At 50.9% G+C, this 22,572-nt stretch overlaps 2 protein-coding genes across 5 annotated transcripts in view; one reads left to right on the top strand and one right to left on the bottom strand.

Moving 5' to 3' along the window:
* Positions 1–1,982: 1,982 nt before the first annotated feature.
* Positions 1,983–17,913, top strand: rab20 (RAB20, member RAS oncogene family). Its single transcript, XM_063048341.1, has 2 exons — positions 1,983–2,363; positions 15,544–17,913. The coding sequence occupies exons 1-2, from the start codon at positions 2,081–2,083 to the stop codon at positions 16,032–16,034; spliced, it is 774 nt and encodes a 257-aa protein (XP_062904411.1). The 5' UTR covers positions 1,983–2,080; the 3' UTR covers positions 16,035–17,913.
* Positions 17,914–19,768: 1,855 nt separating this feature from the next.
* Positions 19,769–22,572, bottom strand: part of LOC134346743 (collagen alpha-6(IV) chain-like) — a 182,010-nt gene continuing 179,206 nt past the window's right edge. For all 4 annotated transcript variants that reach the window (XM_063048336.1, XM_063048335.1, XM_063048337.1 and 1 more), the window contains exon 48: positions 19,769–20,482. In XM_063048336.1, coding sequence (XP_062904406.1) covers positions 20,222–20,482 — 261 coding nt within the window. In that variant the 3' untranslated portion in view covers positions 19,769–20,221. The remainder of the gene's footprint in view (positions 20,483–22,572) is intronic.

The raw sequence follows: 22,572 nt of genomic DNA on the forward strand, positions 1-22,572 counted from the left end.
ATGATCCACAGAATCCCTGTCCTGCAATGCCTGCAGGGTGTTCTGTGCTGACTGGGACCTCCTACACGTGCTTTGCCACACCGGGGACATATAGAACCTCAGCATGTACCCGCAGACTTCGGTTCCAAGCGTAGCCTGACGAAGCCACACACAAAAGTGTGTGCTGGATACATTTCTGCCCCTGTTTTCTAGTGACTTGTGCATCTTGGCCTATCAGACTCATTCCATCTCGATTTGCCAGATGAACCAGAAGACAGCCTGGATGTTTCTGAAGCAGAGGAGTAAGGGAGGGGTCACACAGGCACCATGTACAGCAGCCCCCAGAGCAAATCACACTTGATGACCAGGTAATTTCCAGTTATTGCGAGGGAGCGCCAATCTCATAGTCCCAATTCTTCACTGGCTTTTCTATCCATGCCAGCCAACTATTGTTCCAAACCTGGTCTGAACCAGATCCCCAGCACCTTCACACAGTCAGACCCAATGGCGAGGGGGTCAGTTGCCATGGAACATGGCTTCCAATTCAAACAGGTCAATTTGATCAATCTGCAAACGGACCGTGGTTCTGAGCAGAAGATATTGTTCACATACAAGAGGGTTTTGACTGCTATGCAAGTCACACCTCTCATCGTTTTGTCACACCTGGTGAAGGTGGTAAAGAATTGTAAACAGCACACATGCAAGACAAAACAGAGGGAGCAACCTTGCCTGACTCCAGACTTGATGGGGAAGCTCTCTGTTTCCCACCCATTAAACTGTATTACAGAAGTCTGCGTAGACCAATTCATGATTCCCTCCACAAAGCTGATTTTTACTGATATCCTGGTCCAAGCTGACAGGCAGGGATCCATCCCCTGTTCTGCATGCAAGCGATTGTGTCCCCGAGCAGTGAGTGATTATCAGAGATGTTCCTGCCAGGCACGGCACAGGTTTGGTCTGGGTAGATCGTCTGCCCCAGAACGGATTTGACCCAGTTGCTAATGGCCTTGGACAGGATCTTATTGTCCACATTCAGCAGTGAGATGGGTCTCCAGTTCCTGGTATCGTCCCTCTCCTTGTCCTGCCTGTTGATGAGCGTGGAGTCCGACGTGCTGCCAGCTGGAAGCATAACATTGTACACTTCCAACAGGTCCATGCCATCGCGTCCCACAGAGCCGTACAACTAAGCTGTCAACTCTGGGAGTTTTATTTGAACTAAGGGAAGATGAAGCCAGTCCACTCATCCAGGGTCAGTGGCTGCTCCAGTCTCTCCCACCTGCTGTCATCAAACACCTCCACGACAGAGGTCAGGAAGTTCCGGGATGCTATAATATCTATGACTTTTCCATCATACAGACCATCTACAGATCCCCGAGATAGGTAAAGGATGGAGGTGGGGGAGTGAGTGGGGCAGAGATGGAGGGGGAGATAGAGATAGGGCCAATGAGTGGGGGAAGGGAGGAACGGAGACAGGGATAATGAGTGGGGGAAGGTGGGACGGAGATAGGGATAATGAGTGGGGGAGGGAGTGATGGAGAGAGCTAATGAGTGGGGGAGAGATAAGGCTAATGAGGGAGGTACTGAGATAGGGTTAATGAATGGGGAGGTAGGGACGGAGATCGGGTTAATGAGTGGGGGAGGGAGGGATGGAGATAGGGGTAATGAGGGAGGTTCTGAGATAGGGTTAATGAGTGGGGGAGGGAGGGACAGAGATGGGGTAATGAGGGAGGTTCTGAGATAAGGTTAATGAATGGGGAGGGAGGGATGGAGATAGGGTTAATGAGTGGGGGGAAGGACAGAGATGGGGTAATGTGGGAGGGACGGATATAGAGCTAATGAGTTGGGGAGAGGGGGAGGGAGGAACTGATAGGGTTAATGAATGGAGGAGGAGGGACGAAGATGGGGCCAAGTGGGGAGGAGTTGGAGGGAGAGACAGGGATAGGAGGTGTGGGGGGGGAGGTGGAGGGAGGGACACAGACAAAGGGTGTGAGGGAAGGAGAAGCAGGGAGAGACAGAGATAGGGCTAATGGTGCGGGCGGTGATAGGGGAGGAACGGAGATAAGGGGAGTGAGAGGGGTGAGTGTCCGGAACTAGGCGAGTTATGAAATTTGTGGAAAGTTTATTCCGGGGCGGTCTCCTGTCTCCGCCCGCTTCCGCTTTGTTCAGAGGGAAAGCTGGGCGGAGAGCGAGCGCCGGAGCCCGAAGGCACAGGATGATGAAGCCGGACGGTAAGGTGGTGATCCTGGGCGACATGAACGTGGGCAAGAGCTCGCTGCTGCAGCGTTACACCGAACGCCGCTTCCAGGACACTTTCAGCACGGTGGGCGCCGCCTTCTATCTCAAACACTGGGGCGCCCACAGTATCTCCATCTGGGACACGGCGGGTGAGACGTGGGCCGGGGTTGCGGTGGGTACGGCGGGGGGGGGGGGCTGGAGAGATGAGAGGGGACGGCGTGGGGTGAGAGAGCGGTGGGAGTGGGGTGACACACAGAGTGTGAGGTCGCACTTATCAGAAGACGCCGGACCCTAGAGCAATACGATTTGCTGGGGGAACTCGGCGTGTCGAGCAGCGTAGATGATGGGAAGAATTGCCAGCGTAACGGGTCGGGACCCCGCGTCAGGACTGAGAGTGGATGGGAACCCATCAATGACCCAGGCCTCCTGTCTCACCACTCCCCGCTTCGCTCTCAGTGCTCTGACGAACGTTCACAGTTCCTTCGGCCTCCCGATCCCGGCACTCGGGGCTCCGCGGTGGTCTCCGGCCAGCGTCGGTCGAGGAGTTTCCTCGACTCCGATCTCCCACAAACCGGCACATCACTTCATCGTCCACCCTAACTGCCGCTTTCCAGGATTCCGAGAGAGCCCCGCGCTACGGGAGGGCTGGTGCTGAGGGAGCGCCGGACGGCCATGAGGCCGTGCCGAGGGTGCGCCGAGCTATGAGTGGAATGTTATATCGCACAGAAACCAGCTCTTCGACCCAGCCAGTCCACGCTGACCATCCAGTAGCCATTCACACCAGAGTGAGGGGATGGCACTAAGGGAGGGGCGGCACAGTACTGAGGAAGAATTTAAATATATATATTACTTAGTGATACAGGCTCTTCCAGCCCAATCAGTGCACAATTATACCCATGGTGACCAGTTATCCTACGCCACCCTTCGTCTTTGGAGTGTGACAGGAAACTTGGGCGCGTGGAGGAAACCCACACGGTCACTTGGAGAGCGTAGCAGAAGGAATGGAACCGGGCCACCGGCGCAGTAATCGCGTTACGTTCATCGCCGTGCCACCGTGTCACCCTGGCCGTTCTGCAGGGGTTGTTGATTGAAGGTTGTGCTTGCACCCCCGGGCTGGATGAGAGATCTGACAGTGAGAGTGGGTGTCGAGCCGGGCAGGGCCCCTCAGGCCCCGGACCCCTTATGAACGACAACCAGCGTCACTGCGGTGGACCCCCTGGTTATTATGGTGTCCCTGTCTGTGGGATCTTTCTGTGCAGTCTGCAGAGTGAGGCGAGGAACTGAAATCATTTCATTGACTGCAAAGCTCCAGGTCCATGAAAAGGGGCTACAGAAATGCAGAATCCCCTGTGTCTATGAGATGGTGAAATTTATGGAGAGGATTTTTGAGCTTGGGTGTAAATATAGAACCATACAGGAAGAAGCCATTTGGCCCGTCCTATCCATGCTGTTTCCTAGGAAGCAGTCCCATTCTCTTCTGTATCTTCCTACGGCCAGGATATTTATTCTCTCTCACAGGCCCATCAATTCCTCTCGATTCGTTTGCCACTCTCCTACATGGAGCAATTTATCGGGGCCGTTTCATCCCAGCACATCCTTCAGATGTGGGGGGGGGGGGGAACTGCAGTGCACAGAGGAAATTGAGCGGTCACAGGGAGACCGTGCAAACTCCACACCAACAGCGCCAGATTGAACCCAGCTAGATCTGCGAGGTAGTAGCTCTACCCAGGTGACGTGGAGATGCTTTCTGTGACAGGGTGGAATCGGTTATCACAGTGTGACCATGGCCTCTTCAGCCTCCTGAGGAAGTGGAGGCACTGGTGAGCTTTTCCGGCTGTAGCATCTGTGATAGGGATTGAGTACAGCTGCAATACTCCTGACCCATCTGTGTGCAGCCTCTACCAAACTGCCCAGCTGCAAAACTCTGCCCTCTGACAAGGCAGGAATGGGGAGCAGTTCTGGTATCTTAGGAGGCACCTCTCAGCAAAGGCGGGCACTGGCGAGGGAATTGGCCAGCTGTGGAAAAGTGTGTTTGAAGATCATCTCCTTAAACCATCCATAACCTGGTGGTCTACCAGGCAGTGTCGATCCTGCCTGTCCAGTATGCTTCTGGGATCTGGAATGCATAGAGTAGCACCTCAGAGTACTGGAGAGTTGCCAAAGACATGTGGGGAACGATGAACAAGCCACTGTCAGTGCCTCCCCTGGGCTAACGTCCCTAGGTAAGCTGCTGTTGGCTCTCTGCAGATCTCCAGCCAGGCAGACAAAGCAATGTGTTGAAGGTATGCACAGCACCCCCCGGAGGCAAAATGTACCCAGAGATTCCTGTCCCACCACCTCTCCGCATGAAGGAGCATTCGGGATGGCACCGAGAACTTTGCTCCCAAACTTTGGGAGATGGATCAGAAGGTTACACCTCACATCTAGCAGCACCTGCCCCACCACACTTGGGACAGAGACTGTGGGTCTCTCAGAGGACCATTCAGCCAACTCAAAGCCACACATCTACAATAGAAGGTGAAGTCTTCCTCAACCCCAAGAGCTCTGGAAGTGGCAGAGCGACAGTCGGCTCCATCAGGAGGCGGTGGGTTCTAACCCTACTCCAGAGACTGATAATTTTAAGTGGCAGCTGATTTAGATGACTTCTGCTTGGCTCATGTTTCTGTTGTGGACTTCCCCACCAGAGGAAATTCTCTCTCCCACCCCTCTCTTAATTATTCCCACTTCTTCTCACCTCCCCATCTCCTTGCACTCTCCTCCTTCTCTCCTTACTCACATCCCCTCTCTCCCTCTCCCCATCTCCCCCCTCTCCCACCCCCTCTCTCCCCTCACCTCTGTTCCCTCCTCCCCCTTTTCTGCTTCCCCCTTCCCCTCTTTCCCTCATTTACCCCATCTCCCCCCACTTCCCCTCTCTCTTCCTCTTCCCTTCCCTCCTCCCTCTTCCGCTCCCCACTCCCCTCTTCCCCCTTTCCAGCCTCTTTCATATCTCTCTCTCTCTACTCTCAGACTGTACCCTCCAGGAAATGCTTTTGCTGACCTTTGAGATTACATTTTGAAACAGCTCACTGCCTTTTTCCTTGCTTTGAGCATTTTCTGGTGTATCCGAATGGGAAAACTTTTCCCTCTTGTACAGCAGTAGTTAATTTACTGTGTGGGCACAGTCGCGTAGTGGTTAGCACCAGCACCAGCGATCGGGGTTCAAGTCCCTCTACGGTCAGTAAGGAGTTTGTATGTTCTCCCTGTGACCGTGGATTCTCTGTTTTCCTCCCACATTCCAAAGATGTATGGGTTGGGTTTGGGAAGTGTGGTTGGGCCACAGGCAGGTCAGCACATCCAGGCTGCCCTCAGCACATCCTTGGGCCCATCCATATTGCTCATTGATGCAAATGTTGCATCTCACAATCCATGTGACAAATAAAGCTAATCTCTTTAAAACTTTTCTAAGCTGCTTGAGCACTGGACTAATTTGCAGTGGGTGGATTGGGAGGGATTTGCAGGCCACTGAGGCAAATTCACTTGCAGTGATTGTGTAGCAGAGGAATTGCTCAGTGCGACTGCTTGGCTCAACTCCCAGCAGCTCCTGTATAGAGGCTGCCGCAGTGGGAAGCAAGCAAAGTTATCTTTGACCTTTCACTGACAGGACTGACTAAGCAAGTTCCAGTTTACTGTATGGTGAGACCTTGACGCTCTCTACTGCTCATGTGCTGGTTTAGTACCTCTTTATGTAAACATATCTGATTTTGTTTCGAGTCATTGACAGAAATGCTGATTGTGCAGCATAGACACTGGAACCACAGATTGTTCCTCTGCCTCTGATCACAAGATCAGGCTGAGGATTGTTTGATTTGCCAACAGCTTGTTACAACATACTCATATGACTTCTAGGCCCCATGTGGTTTGTTCCTATAAAGCATAATTCACTCCCCTCCCACCTCCCCCTTAAATCGCTACCAGAGGCCGGGCAGGGGAATCCAGAGCATTAGTAAGTGTGTACGGAAATGAGTGGGACGGGAGGCAGGTGAACTGGCTCGGGAGTAGGAATGCAGAAGTGAGCAATGTTGTAATTCAGTAAAAATCTGGCTGGTCCCAACTGGATTCTCCACGTCCCCACATCACTTTACCCACGACTCCACTCACTGCTTCGCATTGAGGGCTCTGGGCAATGGTGGGGAGAGGTGCTCTCCAAGTGTTAGTGTCGGGTATAGTCTCCTCAGCGTGGACTGTCCATCTCCCCCACCATGGTGGGACAGCCCATCATCACCAGCTTATGTCTGGAGTACTTCTGGGACACCATCTCCCTGACCCTAAACTTACTCGTTGTATGTTGAAAGTGTGTTCTACAGAATCAGAATTGGGTTTAATATCTCTGACATATGCCCATGAAATTTGCTGTTTTGTGGTAGCAGTACAGTGCAATGTGTCTGTGTGTGTGTATATATAACCTATACATTAATGTAAGAAATATATATATTTCTTATTATATATAAAATTAAGTAGTGCAAAATGAGAGCAAAAATAATGAGGTAGTGTTCATGGGTTGGTTCTTTGTCCTTTCAGAAATCTGATGGTGGAGGGGAAGAAGCTGTTCCTAAAATATTGAGTGTGTGTCTTCAGGCTCTGTACCTCCTCTCTGATAAGAAAGAGAATGTTCAGGGTGATGGGGGTCCTCCGTGACGGATGCCACCTTTTTGAGTGATCTCCTTCTCGATACTGGTGTGGCTAATGCCCATGATTTCCTCTTATTAATAGTACCCGAGTTTGCAACCTTGTGCAGTGGGCCTACATCCCACACAGTGATACAACCAGTTCGAATGCTTGCCACAGATCACCTGTAGAAATTTACTAGAGTCTTTGGTGACACTCCAACTCTCCTTTCTCAAACTTCTAACGAAATAGACCCACTGACATGCTTTCTTTGTAATTACATCAATATGTTGGGCCCGGAATAGACCTTCTGGGATGTTGACACCCCCCAGGAGCTTGAAACTGCTGGACCTTATGTGTGTTCTCTTGGCACCCCTTTCTCTGGCCCACCATAAGTTCCTTGGTGTTGCTGACACTGAGCGTAAAGTTGTTGTTGCGAAGCCAATCAACCAGCTGATCTATCTCACTATTGTACTCCTCCTCGCCACCATCTGATAATGTGCCAACAACGGTTGTGTTGCTGGCAGATTTACAGAAGACGAGATGAAGGGACACTACGTCAACTCTTGGGTCATTACCTGCCATGTTCCAGTGGTGACCCCACCATGGTGCTGGTCTCTGTACTGTGCCACCTTTTCCGTACACACTGACCCTACATGGCACAGCTCCTGCCCCATCCGGGGAAGCTCTTGTGTTGCAGCAGCCTTGCAAATCTTTCTGCCCCTTCATTTGCAGTGTCCTTGGATTCACCCGTGACAGTGCCTTGATCACCAGCCCTGCCCTGGAGAGAGCCGCTGTCATCACCCTACTCTCTGCCAAGTTGTCCCCTCTCACTCGGGAGGTGGAGCAGCAGCTGTTGGTGGGATCCCGGACACTGATCCAGTGGGGCCAGTGCACCCCATAGTGTGAGTGTTTCCCAAAGCTGTCAATGCCCAGTGGTATGATTCTCAAGAATACCGTTCCTCTCTCCGTCACTACCCATGCGGTGATTTTAGGGAATACCATTCCTTTCTCCATTGCTACCCAGTGCAGTGATTTTAGGGAATACCGTTCCTCCCTCCGTTGCTACCCAGTGCAGTGATTTTAGAGAATACCATCCCTCTCTGTCAATGCCCAGTGCCATGATCCTCAGGAACACCATCCCTCTCTCTATTACTGCCAGTGCTGTGATACTTGGATACACGTTCCCTCTTGTTATCACTGCCCAGTGACTTGATTCTCTGGAATTCCATCCCTCTCTCTGTCACTGTCCAAAGCTGTGATTCTCAGGAACACCGTCCCCCTCTCCAGCACTGCCCAGTGCTCTGATTCTCGGGAATACCGAGCCTCCCTCTGTCACTGCCCAGTTCTCAGAAACACCATCGCTCTCTCCAAGTGACTGCATCGCTTCAAGCCCACGAAGCTGGCACACGGCGCTGGACTATTGCATCTGGAAGTAACCGGAGCCACCCTTACCCATGGCCACCCAATAGGACATCTTGTCCCTGTGTCGGAGGGCTAGTCCAGCACAGGCACCGAATGCCCACTTTGTCTGTGTCAACGGGAAAAGCTTGAGGTGTTTCCAATCATTCTCACCTTAATATTAGTGCCTGAATATGTAGCAGTGACCCTGGATTGTACGGGAATCTGGATCTCTCCCTGACAAAGAGGTTCACAGATTTGTTGACAATTTTATGATGTAACGAGAGGCCATTTGGCCCATCATGCTGGTGTTGGTGACAAATGACAGTCTGAACTCACCTAGCCCTGCAGGTCATCAATCCTCACAAGTCCTGTTGCGATGTAGGACATGTTTCTGTCCCTCTCATCTTCTTGGGGAGGGGGTTTCCCGGACACCGCCACCCTTTAATGAAAACAGTTTCCTCCTCTAATCCTACTTCTGACTACGTTATGCCTCTGGGTTTTTGAGGCCTCTGCAAAGGGATTTTTTTCTCTATATGTAGAACCCTCATAATATCAAACACCAGAGTCGGTTCTCCTTTTCCTCTGGGAAATAACCCCAACCTACCAATGAGGGAGTCTCATTGAAACCTATCAAATATTGAAAGGCCGAGATAGGGTGGATGTGGAGAGGACATTTCCTGTAGTGGGAGAGTCTAGGACCAGAGGGCACAACCTCAGAATAAAGGCATCCCATTTAGAACAGAGATGAAGAGGGATTTCATTAGCCAGAGGAGGGTGAATCTATGAAATTCATTGCCCCAGGCGGCTGTGGAGGCTAGGTCATTGAGTGCATTTAAGTTGGAGGTTGATAAGATTCTTGATACATCAGGGTGTGAAAGGTTACAGGGAGGAGGAAGGAGATTGGGGTTGAGAGGGAAATGGGTCAGTCAAGATCGATGGGTCAAATGACCTAATTCTGCTCCAATGTCTTATGGTCTACCTGCTGCTACCTCTGGGCTGCCTAGAATGGACCTGATGGGCCAAACGGCCTGTTCCCATTTCATTGGATTAGGAACGCTGAGCAGGCTGATGCACTGCAGTCATTTGTACGCGTTAGAGAGAACAATTCTTGACCTGCTATCTCCAGTCTGGTATAATTCTTCCAATCCTGCATTGATTTTCACAGTTGTTTGACTGAAGGCGTTAAACTGAATGTTTCTGGAGCTGGACCTTGGCCCAGGTAAACCTGGAGATCAGATGACTGGGAGTGGTAGAAACCTGCCTTTGAACAAAGCTGTTTGTGTGGACTCAGGTTAAGGTTACAGTGAGCTGTAAACGCCACCAGAAGAAATGAAAACAAGTCGAGCATTGTTGAGGATGAAGGTTTGAATTTCCACACACCCGCAAACCCCCATCCTGAGAGTCAACCCTGAATAAAATCCAGGCTGGGGAGTTGCAGGCTCACGGGTTTTATAAATCTCCCGTTCCGCCCTGTTGGAGATGTGTGTCCAGTTGAAGGCACTGAACTTCAAGTCCCAGCAAAGGGAGGGTGTGGAGGAGGTTATGTGGAGCAGTCACAGAAATGAGGGACTTCATTTCCACAGGGAGACCGGGGAAGCTGGGACTGCTCTTTCTGGAGCAGGGAAGCTTCGGGAGAGATTTAATGGAGGTGTTCAAAAACAGGAGAGGCTTTGCTGGAGAAACTGTTCCTTGCAAGTGAGAGTTGGTGCCTAAAGGGCACTGAAGCAAGGGGATCAGCAGAGGAACCAGAGAGGGGAGGAAGTTACAATCAGATATTGATAGGATACAGAGCTGGGCTGAGAAGAGGCAGACGGAGTTCAACCTGGGAAGAGTGTTAAGCTGATTCACTTTGGAAGGTCAAACTTGAAGGCAGAATACAGGTTTCTTAACAGTGTGGAGGAACAGAGGGATCTTGGGGTCCACGTCAGAGATCCCTCAAAGTTGCCGCATGAGTTGATAGGGTGATTAAGAAGACAAATGGTGAGTTGGTTTTCATTAGTCGGGGGACTGAGTTCAAGAGTTGTGAGGTGAGGTGACAGCTCTGTAACACTGGTTAGACCATCCTAATAGTATTCTGTTCAGTTCTGGTCGTCTCATTACAGGAAGGATGTGGAAGCTTTAGAGAGGGTGCAGAGGACATTTACCAGGATGCTGCCTGGATTAGAGAGCATGGCTTATGAGAAACTGAGTGAGCTAGGGTTTTTCTCTTTTGAGCAAAAGAGGATGAGAGGTGAATTGATAGATGACAAGAGGTATTGATAGGGTGGACAGGTAGCGCCTTTATCTCAGAAATGGCTGATATGAGAGGGCACAATTTTAAGATGATTGGAGGAAGGTATAAGCGGATGTCAGAGGTAAGTATTTTTACATAGAGTGGTAAGTGTATGGAACGCACTGCCGGGGTGGTGGTAGACAAGGATTTGCAATGTTATGGGCTGAATGGCCTGTACTGTGCTGTAATGTTCTATGTTCTTCCAAACTGGATGAACGGAGTGGAGCCCCACCACACCTCTGAACACCACCACCCCAGTGCCTTGGTTATTCTCCTGTTCCGTGGTTCCACCTCTGGTGATTTGGCCCTGGGTTCTGGAGTTCCCTCTCCCCACACCCTCCCCTTCCTTCCCTTTAAGGTGCTATATCAATGGCAGTTGTTTTGTGACAGGGGCATTCAGGACATTTGCCTCCTCTTGGGGTTGGGCGGATTCTTTGGGAAGGAGCTGAGAACTGCCACCCCGGAGCCCATTCAGGCTGAAATCTGGGAGCCTGTGACAAACACCAGAGGCACCACCCCACTCTCAGGAAAGGGGAGACCTGCTTACCCCTCTTCATGCCTTACACTCCCTCCACCTCATCCCCCCCCCCCCACCATCATGCTGATGGGAATCCGGCTCCCCTTGGTTGCCACGGCAATCTCCCATTGAGCAGTTTCTGTGTCGTACTTTTCTCAGACTCTATGACAATTTTATATACCTCTATCAAATCTCTCCTCGTTCTCCTATGCACCAGGAAATAGCACTCTAACCTATTCAACATTCCCCTACAACTCAGGTGTTCAAGTTCCAGCCACATCCTTGTAAAATTTCTCTTTACTCTTCCAATCTTATTGATATCTTTCCTGTTGGTAAGTGAGCAGAACTACACACAATACTCCAAATTAGGTCTCACTAGCATCTTATACAACTTCAACATATCACCCAACTCCTGCACTCAGTACTTTGATTTAGAAAGCCAATGTGCCAAGGGCTGTCTTTACCACTCTACCTACCTGTGACACCACTTTAAAGGAATTACAGATCTATATTCCCAGATCCCTCTATTTTAATGCACATGTTTTCACGTTTACCCCTGATTGTTCCTATCCTCACTCTACTTATCCATCTATTCTTCACATATATATAACCATATAACAATTACAGCACGGAAACAGACCATCTTGGCCCTTCTAGTACGTGCCGAACTCTTACTCTCACCTAGTCCCACCGACCTGCACTCAGCCGATAACCCTCCATTCCTTTCCTGTCCATATATCTATCCAATTTAACTTTAAATGACAACATTAAACCTGCCTCAACCACTTCTGCTGGAAGCTCGTTCCACACAGCTACCACTCTCTGAGTGAAGAAGTTCCCCCTCATGTTACCCCTAAACTTTTGCCTTTTAACTCTCAACTTTTGCCCTTTAACTCTCAACCCTCTTGTTTGAATCTCCCCCACTCTCAATGGAAAAAGTCTATCCACGTCAACTCTATGTATCCCTCTCATAATTTTAAATACCTCTATCAAGTTCTCCCCTCAACCTTCTATGTTCCAAAGAATAAAGACCCAACTTGTTCAACCTTTCTCTGTAACTTAGATGATGAAACCCAGATAACATTCTAGTAAACCTTCTCTGTACTCTCTCTATTTTGTTGACATCTTTCCTATAATTTGGTGACCAGAACTGTACACAATACTCCAAATCTGGCCTGACCAATGCCTTGTACAATTTCAACATTACATCCCAACTCCTATACTCAATGCACATATGTGTAGAATGTCTTGGGGTTACCCTCAATCTTATTTGCCAATGTTCCCTTCTAGCTTTCCTAATTCCCTTCTTTTTCAGGTTTAGGGGGGATCTGACGGGGAACCTTTTCTAGCCAGAGAGTGGTGAGTAGCTGGAGCACACTGGAGAGTGTGGTGGACGATGGTTTTATTGATACTAGTATTGATTACAGTATTATACAGTGAAGAGAGACAGATCATACGTTATGTAAGTACAGCAAGGCAGCAGAAAGAAAACAGGAGACAGAAAGTAGTGTTGCAGAGAAAATGCAGTGCAGGTAGACAAATAAAGTGGAAGGGTCACAAGGTGAGAGATCAAGACTTCATCCTTTAGTCTGCTCAGGAATCAGGACTCCAATGCAATGTTGAGGATCCCTGCCACCCATCCCACAATTTCTTTGACCCACTACCACCAGGAAGAGGGCAGAGGAGCATTAACATTAGGACTGACAGACTGGGTAACAGCTTCTTCCCTCAAGCTGTGAGACTAATGAATACCCTGCCCCCACTGAGGTCTCACCACTGTTTACTGTTTACCTGTGCTGTGCACTACATGCACTTTCAATTATATTTTATTAACCCATGGTGATAATTTGGTTTATGTGCAGTGTGTGATATGTTTTGTGGGTGCACAGTGGTCCACTGTTTTGTCTGGTTGTAGTCATGTACAGTCAGATGACAATAAACTTGAAGTTGTACTAAGACCAGCAAGGTAGAAGCAGTTCTTGACCTTGGTGGTATGAAGATTGGTGGAGGGGCAAATAGTGTTGAGGAAACAGGATGCAGAAAGACTTAGATAGAGTAGGAGAATGGGCAAGAAAGTGGCAAATGAAATACAACGTTGGAAGATGCATGGTCATGCACTTTGGTAGTAGAAATAAATGTGCAGACTGTTTTCTAAATGGGGAGGACATCCAAAAATCTGAGATGCAAAGGGATTTGGGAGTCCTTGTGCAGAACACCCTAAAGGTTACCTTGCAGGTTGAGTGAGTGGTGAGGAAGGCAGATGCCATGTTAGCATTCATTTCAAGAGGTCTAGAATACAAGAGCAAGGATGTGATGCTGAGGCTTTATAAGGCACTGGTGAGGCCTCACCTTGAGTGTTGTGAACAGTTTTGGGCCCCTCATCTTAGAAAGATATGTTGGCATTGGAGAGGGTCCAGAGGAGGTTCACAAGGATGATTCCGGGAATGAAAGGGTTATCATACAAGGAACATTTGATGGCTCTGGGTCTGTACTCACTGGAATTCAGAAGGACGAGAGTGGATCTCATTGAAACCTTTCGATTGTTGAAAGGCCTAGACAGAGTAGATGTTTCCCATGGTGGGAGAGTCTAGGACAAGAGGGCACAGCCTTAGGATAGAACGGTGCTCTTTCAAAACAGAGATGTGGAGAAATTTCTTTAGTCAAAGGGTGGTGAATTTGTGGAATTGGTTGCCACATGCAGCTTTGGAGGCCAGGTTGTTGGCAGAGATTGATAGGTTCTTGATTGGACATGGCATCAAAGGTTACGGGGAGAAGGCCGGGAACTGGGGTTGAGGAGGAGGTGAAAAAAAAAGGATCAGCGACGATTGAATGGCGGAGCAGACTCAATGGGCCAGATGGCCTAATTCTGCTCCTACATCTTAGAAACATAGAAAACCTACAGCACAATACAGGCCCTTTGGTCCACAATGCTGTGCCAAACATGAAATTATTTTAGAAATTACCTAGGCTTACCCATAGCCCTCTATTTTTCTAAGCTCCATGTACCTATCTCGGACTCTCTTAAAAGACCCTATTGTATCCATCTCCACCACCGCCGCTGGCAGCCCATTCCACGCACTCACCACTCTCTGCGTAAAAAAAACTTACCCCTGACATCTCCTCTGTACCTACTTCCAAGCACCTTAAAACTATGCTGTCTCATGCTAGCTATTCCAGCCCTTGAAAAAGCCTCTGACTATCCACACGATCAATGCCTCTCATTATCTTGCACACTTCTATCAGGTCACCTCTGTCGCTCCAAGGAAAAAAGGCCAAGTTCACTCAACCTATTCTCATAAGGCATGCTCCCCAATCCAGGCAACAAGTCTTATGGTCTCATAGTCTCATATCTTCTGCCTGATGGGTGGGGTGGGGGGTGGTGGAATAGAAGAGCGAATGATCAGGGTGGGAGAGGTCCTTGTTATGACTGCTGATTTCTCCAGGCAGTGAGAAGTGTGTGTAGCATCCTTGGAGGGGAGGCTTGTTTCTGTGATGTGCTGAGTTGTATCCACGACCCTGCATCTTCTTGTGGCCTTGGACAGAGTGGTTACCACACCAAGCCGTGGTGCCTGTGAATAGGATGCACGATTAACAGTTTGTGAGGGTGAATTTCCCTTGCCTTCTGAGGAAGCAGAACCCCTGGTGTATTATTTTGGTTGCAGCACCTGTGTGGCTGGACCCAGACAAGATGGGTGAGATTTACACCCATTGACAGCATTAAGAGGTGTTTGGATTCATGAATCGCTCGGGATTTGAAGTGTTTGGGGGAAAAGTGCCTCTTGGACAGCAGGAACATGGTGGGTCGAATGGCGTGTTTCCTCACCGTGTGACTCATGGGATGTCCCTCGTCCCCTTGTCCATGTTGTGTGCCGGTGATTCACCTCCCTGCCGCACGTTGGCCAGTGAGGAAGACCCGCTCCAGGCTGGCTGGAGCTGCCTCGGCCACGGTCACGGGTCAGGGGTCAGTGAGCTGATTTCAGGTGCCACCCCCGCCCCCTCTCCTCCCACCCTCCAGTAAGGGATTTTTAATGTCCACTACAGTGCAATGCTTGCTTCGTGCTCCTCTGCGGTCACTTGCTCTACGGTCCGGTGTCCGGGGATGCGGTGGGGTGGCGTCTTGAGTTGGGGGAGGGGGTGGTGAGAGGTGGGTGCCCGGGTTGGTGCTGCCCAGGGGTACGGAGGGGTTTTCTGGGGGTTGGTGGGTAGCGTCCGGGATCCGGAGAGGGGAGGGTTTGTGGTCACGGGGAACAGCCGGTGCAAGGACTCCGTGCGAAGGTGAGGAGGGGTTGTATAGCGAGTGGTGACTGGGGGTCCGGTGGTAGATGGCCGGGGGAAGGACTGGTTTCCGGGGAGGGGGTGTGAACAGGGTGGTGTCGGGGGCCGTGGAGGGAGGGGTTGTTCCAGGGGTTAGTGGGGCATTGTGGAGGGAGTCCGGGGGAGAATGTTCGGGTCCGGGAACGTGCGCTAACGCTTGCCTCTCCTTTCTCCGCAGGCCGGGAGCAGTTCCACGGACTGGGCTCCCTGTACTGCCGGGGCGCGGCCGCTGTCATTCTCACCTATGATGTGACGAGCCGACAGAGCCTGCGGGAGCTGGAGGACCGCTTCTTGGCACTTATCGACTCGGCGCAGCCCGACTGCATCTTCGCCGTGGCGGGCAATAAAACCGACCTGACGGACGAGTGCGCGCAGCCAGGGGCGGATGCGCGGCCCCGAGCACGGAAGCAGGTGTCGAGGCAGGACGCGATCTTGTTGTACAAGCAGCTGCTCCGGTACCGCATGCTGGAAGAAGGCGATCTGCCCGCCGCCGAGACCATGTGCTTTGAAACCAGCGCCAAGACGGGTCACAATGTAGACCTGCTCTTCGAGACCGTCCTGGATCTGGTGGTAGCCAGCATCGTGAAGAAACCCAAGGAGCCGCCCGAGACCGTAGACCTGGCGCACAGCACCAAACTGAAACAGCGGCGAACTGCCTGTTGCACCTAGGGCAACGACACGGGGTCCCCACCCAAAGGCACAGAGATGGTGGGTGCCGCACAGAGCCACACTTTGTAAAACAGTAGTGTTCTGGAACACATGGGGTCCCGGGACAGTGCTCCAGTCGGTGTTCTAGAACACAGTATTCTAGTACACATGCAGCGGAGACCCACGCATTCCAGATCCCATATTGTCTGGGCCACTGCCCTAGAACCGGCGCAAGTTCTAGAGTGGATGTAACTAGCCCCGAGCTGGGCTGGGAGGCACCCAGTAGCCCTGAGCTACTGCAACTGGGAATATACGTGATCGGGGGCCACTCTATCTTCAAATACTCATGTCGTGGGGCCACTGTATTCGGGATCACCAGGCAGTGCTGGATTACCTGTGAACATTGCCCTCCTGGTTTGCCTCTGTGTACTGAAGTGAGGCTGTCATTGGTGGTCCATGGGGAGCCAGGACTTCGTGCCCAGTCACCTGCGTCAGAGGTTCATGTGATGGACTCCATCAGCGGGCAGTGGCTGATGACGTTCGGAGAACAACAGTCTGATTCTCCCGCCCAGCTTTCAGCGGGACTGAAAATGCAGATGATCAGATTATAATTTATTAAAGCATCTAGCTGTGAATTAATTACTTTTAAACTTAATGTAATACTTGTACTGTGATGCCATAAATGTGACCAAGTACTCTTTCCTTAAAGATTGCTAACACTTCCATAAATAGCTCGTAAAAGTATCAGTGTTACCAGATTTGATCTTTAAATTCACTACTGAATTTACCAGTCTATGAAAACCAGTGGAACAGCAGGCCTGGCCTTGGAGAGTCCAACAGTGTACAGTCTGTGAACTATTTCTGCTCATCCACTCAAACCCTCTTTGCAAGGGAACCGGAGCTCATATTTACTGTATTTACTTTATTTATTTCTGGCTCTTAATTATCACAGGGTTTCTTTCGCATTTGAAAGCATTTAGCAGCCTAAAGCAGATGAAGAGTCTCGGCTCGAAATGCCCCTTCTTTTCCGTCCATAGATGCTGCCAGACCCGCTGAGTTCCTCCTGTATTGTGTAATTGTGTGCGTGTTGCTCCAGATTTCCGGCATCTGAGGTCTCTCTTGCATCAGCAGTATAAACTTAATCCGTCTATCACCTGTCCCCATTTACCCCGTGTCGTTCACAGAAACTCTGTTGGATGTGATTCAGTACTTGCCTTACTGACCATGGCTTGGAATAAATCTGTAAAACCTACAGTGTGGCAAATGTGGGGCAGCGGTTGGCGTGGTGCCTAATACAACGCTTTACAGTGCCAGTGATCGGCAACTGGGGTTCAAGTCCCACCGCTGACTGCGGGGAGTTTGTTTGTTCTGTCTGTGACCACGTGGGTTTCCTCTGGGTCCTCCGGTAAGCTGACAAACGTCTCTCAAAGACGTATGGTTAGGGTTGGTAAGTTGCAGCCACACTATATTGGCACCAGAAGTGCAGCTGCACTTGCGGGCCGCCCCAGCACGTTGCTGGACTGTGTTGATCATTGACGCAAGACAACACATTTCACTGCATGTTTTGACTTACATGTGACAAATGAAGCCAATATATCTTTAAATGTGTTGACTGCCGGTGGAGGTCTGTCAACAGGAATTAAGAGAACAAACCTAGAAGGAAAAGCCCCTTACAAGGACCCTTACTACGTGCTGTTGTAAAGTGGAGAGGAGTGCGGATCAGTTCTTGGCTGGACACAGCACCAATGAGCCTGAACACCCTCTGGCGTGTCAGTCTGTCAACCGATTGAATGAAGGTTCCAACTGCGGTCAGCCTGAGCCAGGCCAGGGCAGGGCAGTTTGTCCATGGATCGTCCTCGCCTAAAGAGTAGCCCTGAGCACCACACTTCCCTCTGATAGTGTTCCACTAGCCCAAAATTATAATATCAGCTTCCCACGTACATGCATCGTGCAGAGGTTACTGGGGTGGTGTTTGTGGAGATCACATATTGCAGAGAGTATGGGGCTACTTACAAATGGGTCTTAAGTAGAGACAAGTGTTAAAACCACATTGAAGGAGGTGCATCTGGTAAAATACTTTTAATCTGGATAATTACATCGATTGGGAGCTTCACGTCATACAGTACAGATAAAAAAAGGCAGCTTTTGTACATGTTAATTGCGGTGTAAACAAGCATGGTCTCTGTTTTGTTATGCCCTAGTGTTGTACAGGAAGAGCCACCGAGTTGTGTTTGCAGAGTCAGATGCAGTAAGTCCCTCACTGCACACGGGTACAAGCGCCTTGGAGCGGGTCGTGCAGTCTGCATCTTTGGGACACTTCTTAAATTCACTTCCAGTCAACCAACTTTGAGAAGCAGAGTGAGGCAGTACCCCTCCACTGGCAAAGTGTGGTGGCCTTACACTGGCGCAATGCAGATTTCACAGCTGCCAGCGGGCACATTGCCTCCCCGTCCCTGCAGTGGGGTGCCTGGTTTACTTCCTGCACTGCCCTGGACTACGTTAAGCCTTTCGCCCGCCAGTGTTTACACGTTATAGCAAATCATTTGTCAGACACTGATAAATTAGTGGTGAGATATGTAGCACTGAGCACAGTCAAGCAGCTAGTAATCTGCACAGATTCAAGTACAAACACTGAGTTGTATTGTAAAGGGGCCCGGGGAGTGGGTTAACATTTACACAGCACCACCGGCATCATCGGACAATGCACCGTAGCCGGTTGGGTTGATCTGCAGGCAAATGGAACATTCCCCGCTCAGCTGCCCAGAGGAGGAACGGAGTCTGTAATGCTCGGTTTTGGTTAAGATTGGAATCTCGTCCAGGGCTCCTGTCTGAACATTGTGCAACAGTCCAATAGGTTGGTTTAACTCTTCACGTCCGGTAATGCGGAGCTCAATACTCAGGGTACCACCCCTCCCACCGTGTGACAAACTCACGGTGCCATTCCTCACCCTCTCAGTACCGCTTCCCCCCACGGTGTGCCGCTCCCTCCATTACAGGATTGAACTACAACCTTAATTCAGGAGCGAAAACTTCGACAGCACCTGCCTGAAAGAAATTATTATCAGAACTAACGTAGGTGGGAGAGTGTGAGGACTGGCTCGCAACCTCAGCCATAACCAATACCCTATTTCAGAGAACTAGGTTCCTGCTGGAACAATGTTACTAGTGAGCCTTTGTTGAAGCCTCTAATTCTGCTGTAATGTATTCTGTACTGGTTTCTAGGGCAGGTGTTCTCTCCTTTGTCCCAGTGGCGGGTCTGTGCTCCCTGCCGGAGCCTGTACCAGTGAGAACACTTGGAGATTCCAGCTTTTGCCGGGGGGGGGGGGGGCAATGTGGCGATGTGCCTTCATTCTGGAATCGTGCATCCTGTGCCAGAGCTCGGGTTGGGGGGGGGCGTGGGTTTAGTTCCCACAGACCATCCTCAGGGTCCAGCACTTCCGGAGCACGGAGCCACGGCTTGGCTTTCCACAGCAACTTCACCTCCCTCGGTGCAGCCAGCCAGGACCTGAGGTGCCTGCCAGAGGGCCAGCAAGATCCCACACACAGCAGGGGAAGGTCTTGTAAAGTTACGGGTAGAGAATAAATATTTTTTTTAAACATGCTGGACAGAGCGCCTGATGAATTGATGCACAGATCTCAGACCCAGAACTGGGGAGGGAGAGCCCTCGGTGCAGAATGCATCATGAAGGCTGAACCTCCCTCACTCCTGGCTCTGTGTAGCAGCTGCCTTCATTGCAGCCCCCCACCCCACCCCTTACACCCCCACAACCAACGCCAGCTCGTGAGCACCCTCTGCTTCCACCCTCAGGCAGTGCCGCACTCCCTCACTCCGAGCCTCCATTTCCTCGGGCAGTAAGATGTTCCTTTCCTCTCCCTCTGGAAATGAGGCGCTCGCTCCCTCCTCAGGCAGTGGGCTGATCCCTCCCTCCTCCTTCGGGGAGTGAGGCATTCCCTCCAGCCCAGCGAGGAGCCGCAGCCTGAGGATATGTGCTGGGATTTCTGGGATGGGGGGCCGATCCCAGGAGGGGGGAGGGAGCAGGGCCGGTATCCGGTGCGAACGGTCAGTCCGTGGGCGTCGACTGCGTCGGACCAGCAGGTGGTGGTTACAAGCAGCAGGTGGCCGGGTAAATTTGAGGAACAAAGAGCGGGAGTCCTGCTGGGAATGGGGCAGGGCAGCTGGGGCGGGGGGGTTGTTACTGAGGGTGCCGTTACAAGTTCTTCATGCAGACCTGACACCGCCCCACCCGCGTCAGCAGCTGTCCGGCCTTCAGGGTGTCAGGCACTGGCTGCTCCTGGAACTGCTGGTCCGGATCGACGGTGGACAGCCAGAAACTGTGCTCGTTGGCAAAGTAGTGGCAGGTTCCCCGGGCCCCACTGCACTCCACGAAGGGGGTGGTGCGGAAATCTTCCAGGCAGCTTCCCGGCGACACCAGCGACTGGCCGCCTCCCTCATTGCCTGCACCCGTGTGCTGGGGAGAAAAGGACAGAGAGTTCAGGTTGGAGACGGTCCGGCATAATCACACACAGGAACTAAGACAGCAGCCGGCGGGTACACTCAGCATCAAAGTATGCAGTACCGGCACCGTTAATTCTGCGATTTTGTTTTTAACAAAATAAACTTTGTTCACAGTAAATAAAATATATACAAGCATAAATCATGCAATGCCTTTTCATTCTTTATGTTCAACGTCAATGCTTTCGACGTTCCAGTACATCAATCAACAGCTCTGCTGACACTCACCTGGCCCCCTGGTGTGGTATCCTGTTACTATAACTGAGAGGCTTCCTCCACCAACCCGGACCCTTCCCTCCTCCACTAGAAGAACTCTACACCGTGGACCTTCCCCACCGAGCCCTTGTGGTGGCTGCTGCAAGCTTCAGTGCATCCCTCAGTCCGTACCCCCGCGGCCTGAGATGTGCCAGTCAGCAGCATTCCTCCACCGACATCTCGATATGCTGCCTCTTCCCCACTATAGCCTTCCCGCGGCCTCGGGCATGCAGGAAGGACCCGATTGGGAGGCCCGCCCTCACCGCCAGCCAGGCGAGGTCTTGGGGCCTCTCGGTGAGGCCTGGCGATCAGGACTTTCTGCCAGACGGCTGATGGCTAAGTCCTTCTCCTGCAGCGTCTGCAGGACGTTCCGTGCTGACCACTGCCTGATGGGTGATCTGGCGGACAAAGGTGTTGGTCCGGAAGAACTTTTCCGCAAAGGACAGGTAGTGTAGCATTGTCCAGCTGACTGGGATGTTGTGCGGCTCAGGGCGAGACCCACCCTTCGCAATGCCGGGGACTTGGTACCCACGTATTTAGGGTGCACAGGCAGCCTGATGCAGCCACACGGAAAGGAGGGTGACATTGGGTAAGGAGACATAGAGACGAAGGGCCAATCATTTAAAACCTAGGTTAGCAGAAACTTCTTCTGACAGAGGGTGGTAGACCTTTGGAATTGTCTGCTCTCGAGAATGGTGGAGGTTGCTTACTGGAAGTGTTTAAGGCGGGAGTGGATAAATATTTAATGAACCAAGGAATAGTAGGGTATGGAGAGATGGATTAGAAGAGGAGAGGGGTATGGAGAGATGGATCACAAGAGGAGAGGGGTATGGAGAGATGGATCAGAAGAGGAGAGGGGTATGGAGAGATGGATCAGAAGAGGAGAGGGGTATGGAGAGATGGATCACAAGAGGAGAGGGGTATGGAGAGATGGATCACAAGAGGAGAGGGGTATGGAGAGATGGATCACAAGAGGAGAGGGGTATGGAGAGATGGATCACAAGAGGAGAGGGGTATGGAGAGATGGATCACAAGAGGAGAGGGGTATGGAGAGATGGACCACAAGAGGAGAGGGGTATGGAGAGATGGATCACAAGAGGAGAGGGGTATGGAGAGATGGATTAGAAGAGGAGAGGGGTACGGAGAGATGGATCAGAAGAGGAGGAGGTATGGAGAGATGGATCAGAAGAGAGAGGGGTATGAGGCATGGATCAGAAGAGGAGAGGGGTATGGAGAGATGGATCAGAAGAGGAGCTGAGGCCAATGTGTGTCAGCCATGAATCAAACAGTGGGGCAGGGTTGGAATCAGTTTATTATTGTCTCATGTCCCATATCCTCTCCTGATTTTTGTGTTGAATCTGCTGAAGATTTTTCTTTGTGACTGCTCACCAGTGTCGGGAAACCTGAGTGTTTTCCCCCTCTGTGGTCAGATGATGGCATTGATTGGTTTAGTTTTGTCACATGTACCGAGATACAGACAAAAGCTTGTCCTGAATACCGTTCAGATAGGTCAAATCACTGCACAGTGCAGAGAGGTAAAATGAAAACAGAATGCAGGATGAAGTGTCACAGCTGCAGGGAATGTGCAGTGCAGGTAGACAATCAGGTGCAGAGGTCATAACGAGTTCATTGCCAGGTGAAGAGTCCATCTTATTGTACTAGGCAACCATTAAAGAGTTTTATAACAGCACTGCTCCCGTTTCCCTGTGTAACTTGGAGAGGAGGGGAGTGTTCTTACACAGCGTTGGGGCGATTTGGGAACGAGAGGTGGAAGCAGGATTGACAGGAGCT

This window comes from Mobula hypostoma, chromosome 5, assembly GCF_963921235.1.
Source record: "Mobula hypostoma chromosome 5, sMobHyp1.1, whole genome shotgun sequence".
NCBI classification, from domain to species: Eukaryota; Metazoa; Chordata; class Chondrichthyes; order Myliobatiformes; family Myliobatidae; genus Mobula; species Mobula hypostoma.

Bases quoted from the DNA above. Each gene is read 5' to 3' on its own strand.
- rab20 (XM_063048341.1), top strand. From the start codon at position 2,081: ATGAAATTTGTGGAAAGTTTATTCCGGGGCGGTCTCCTGTCTCCGCCC. The intron at 2,364-15,543 runs GTGAGACGTGGG...CTTTCTCCGCAG, and splicing joins CTCCATCTGGGACACGGCGG to GCCGGGAGCAGTTCCACGGA.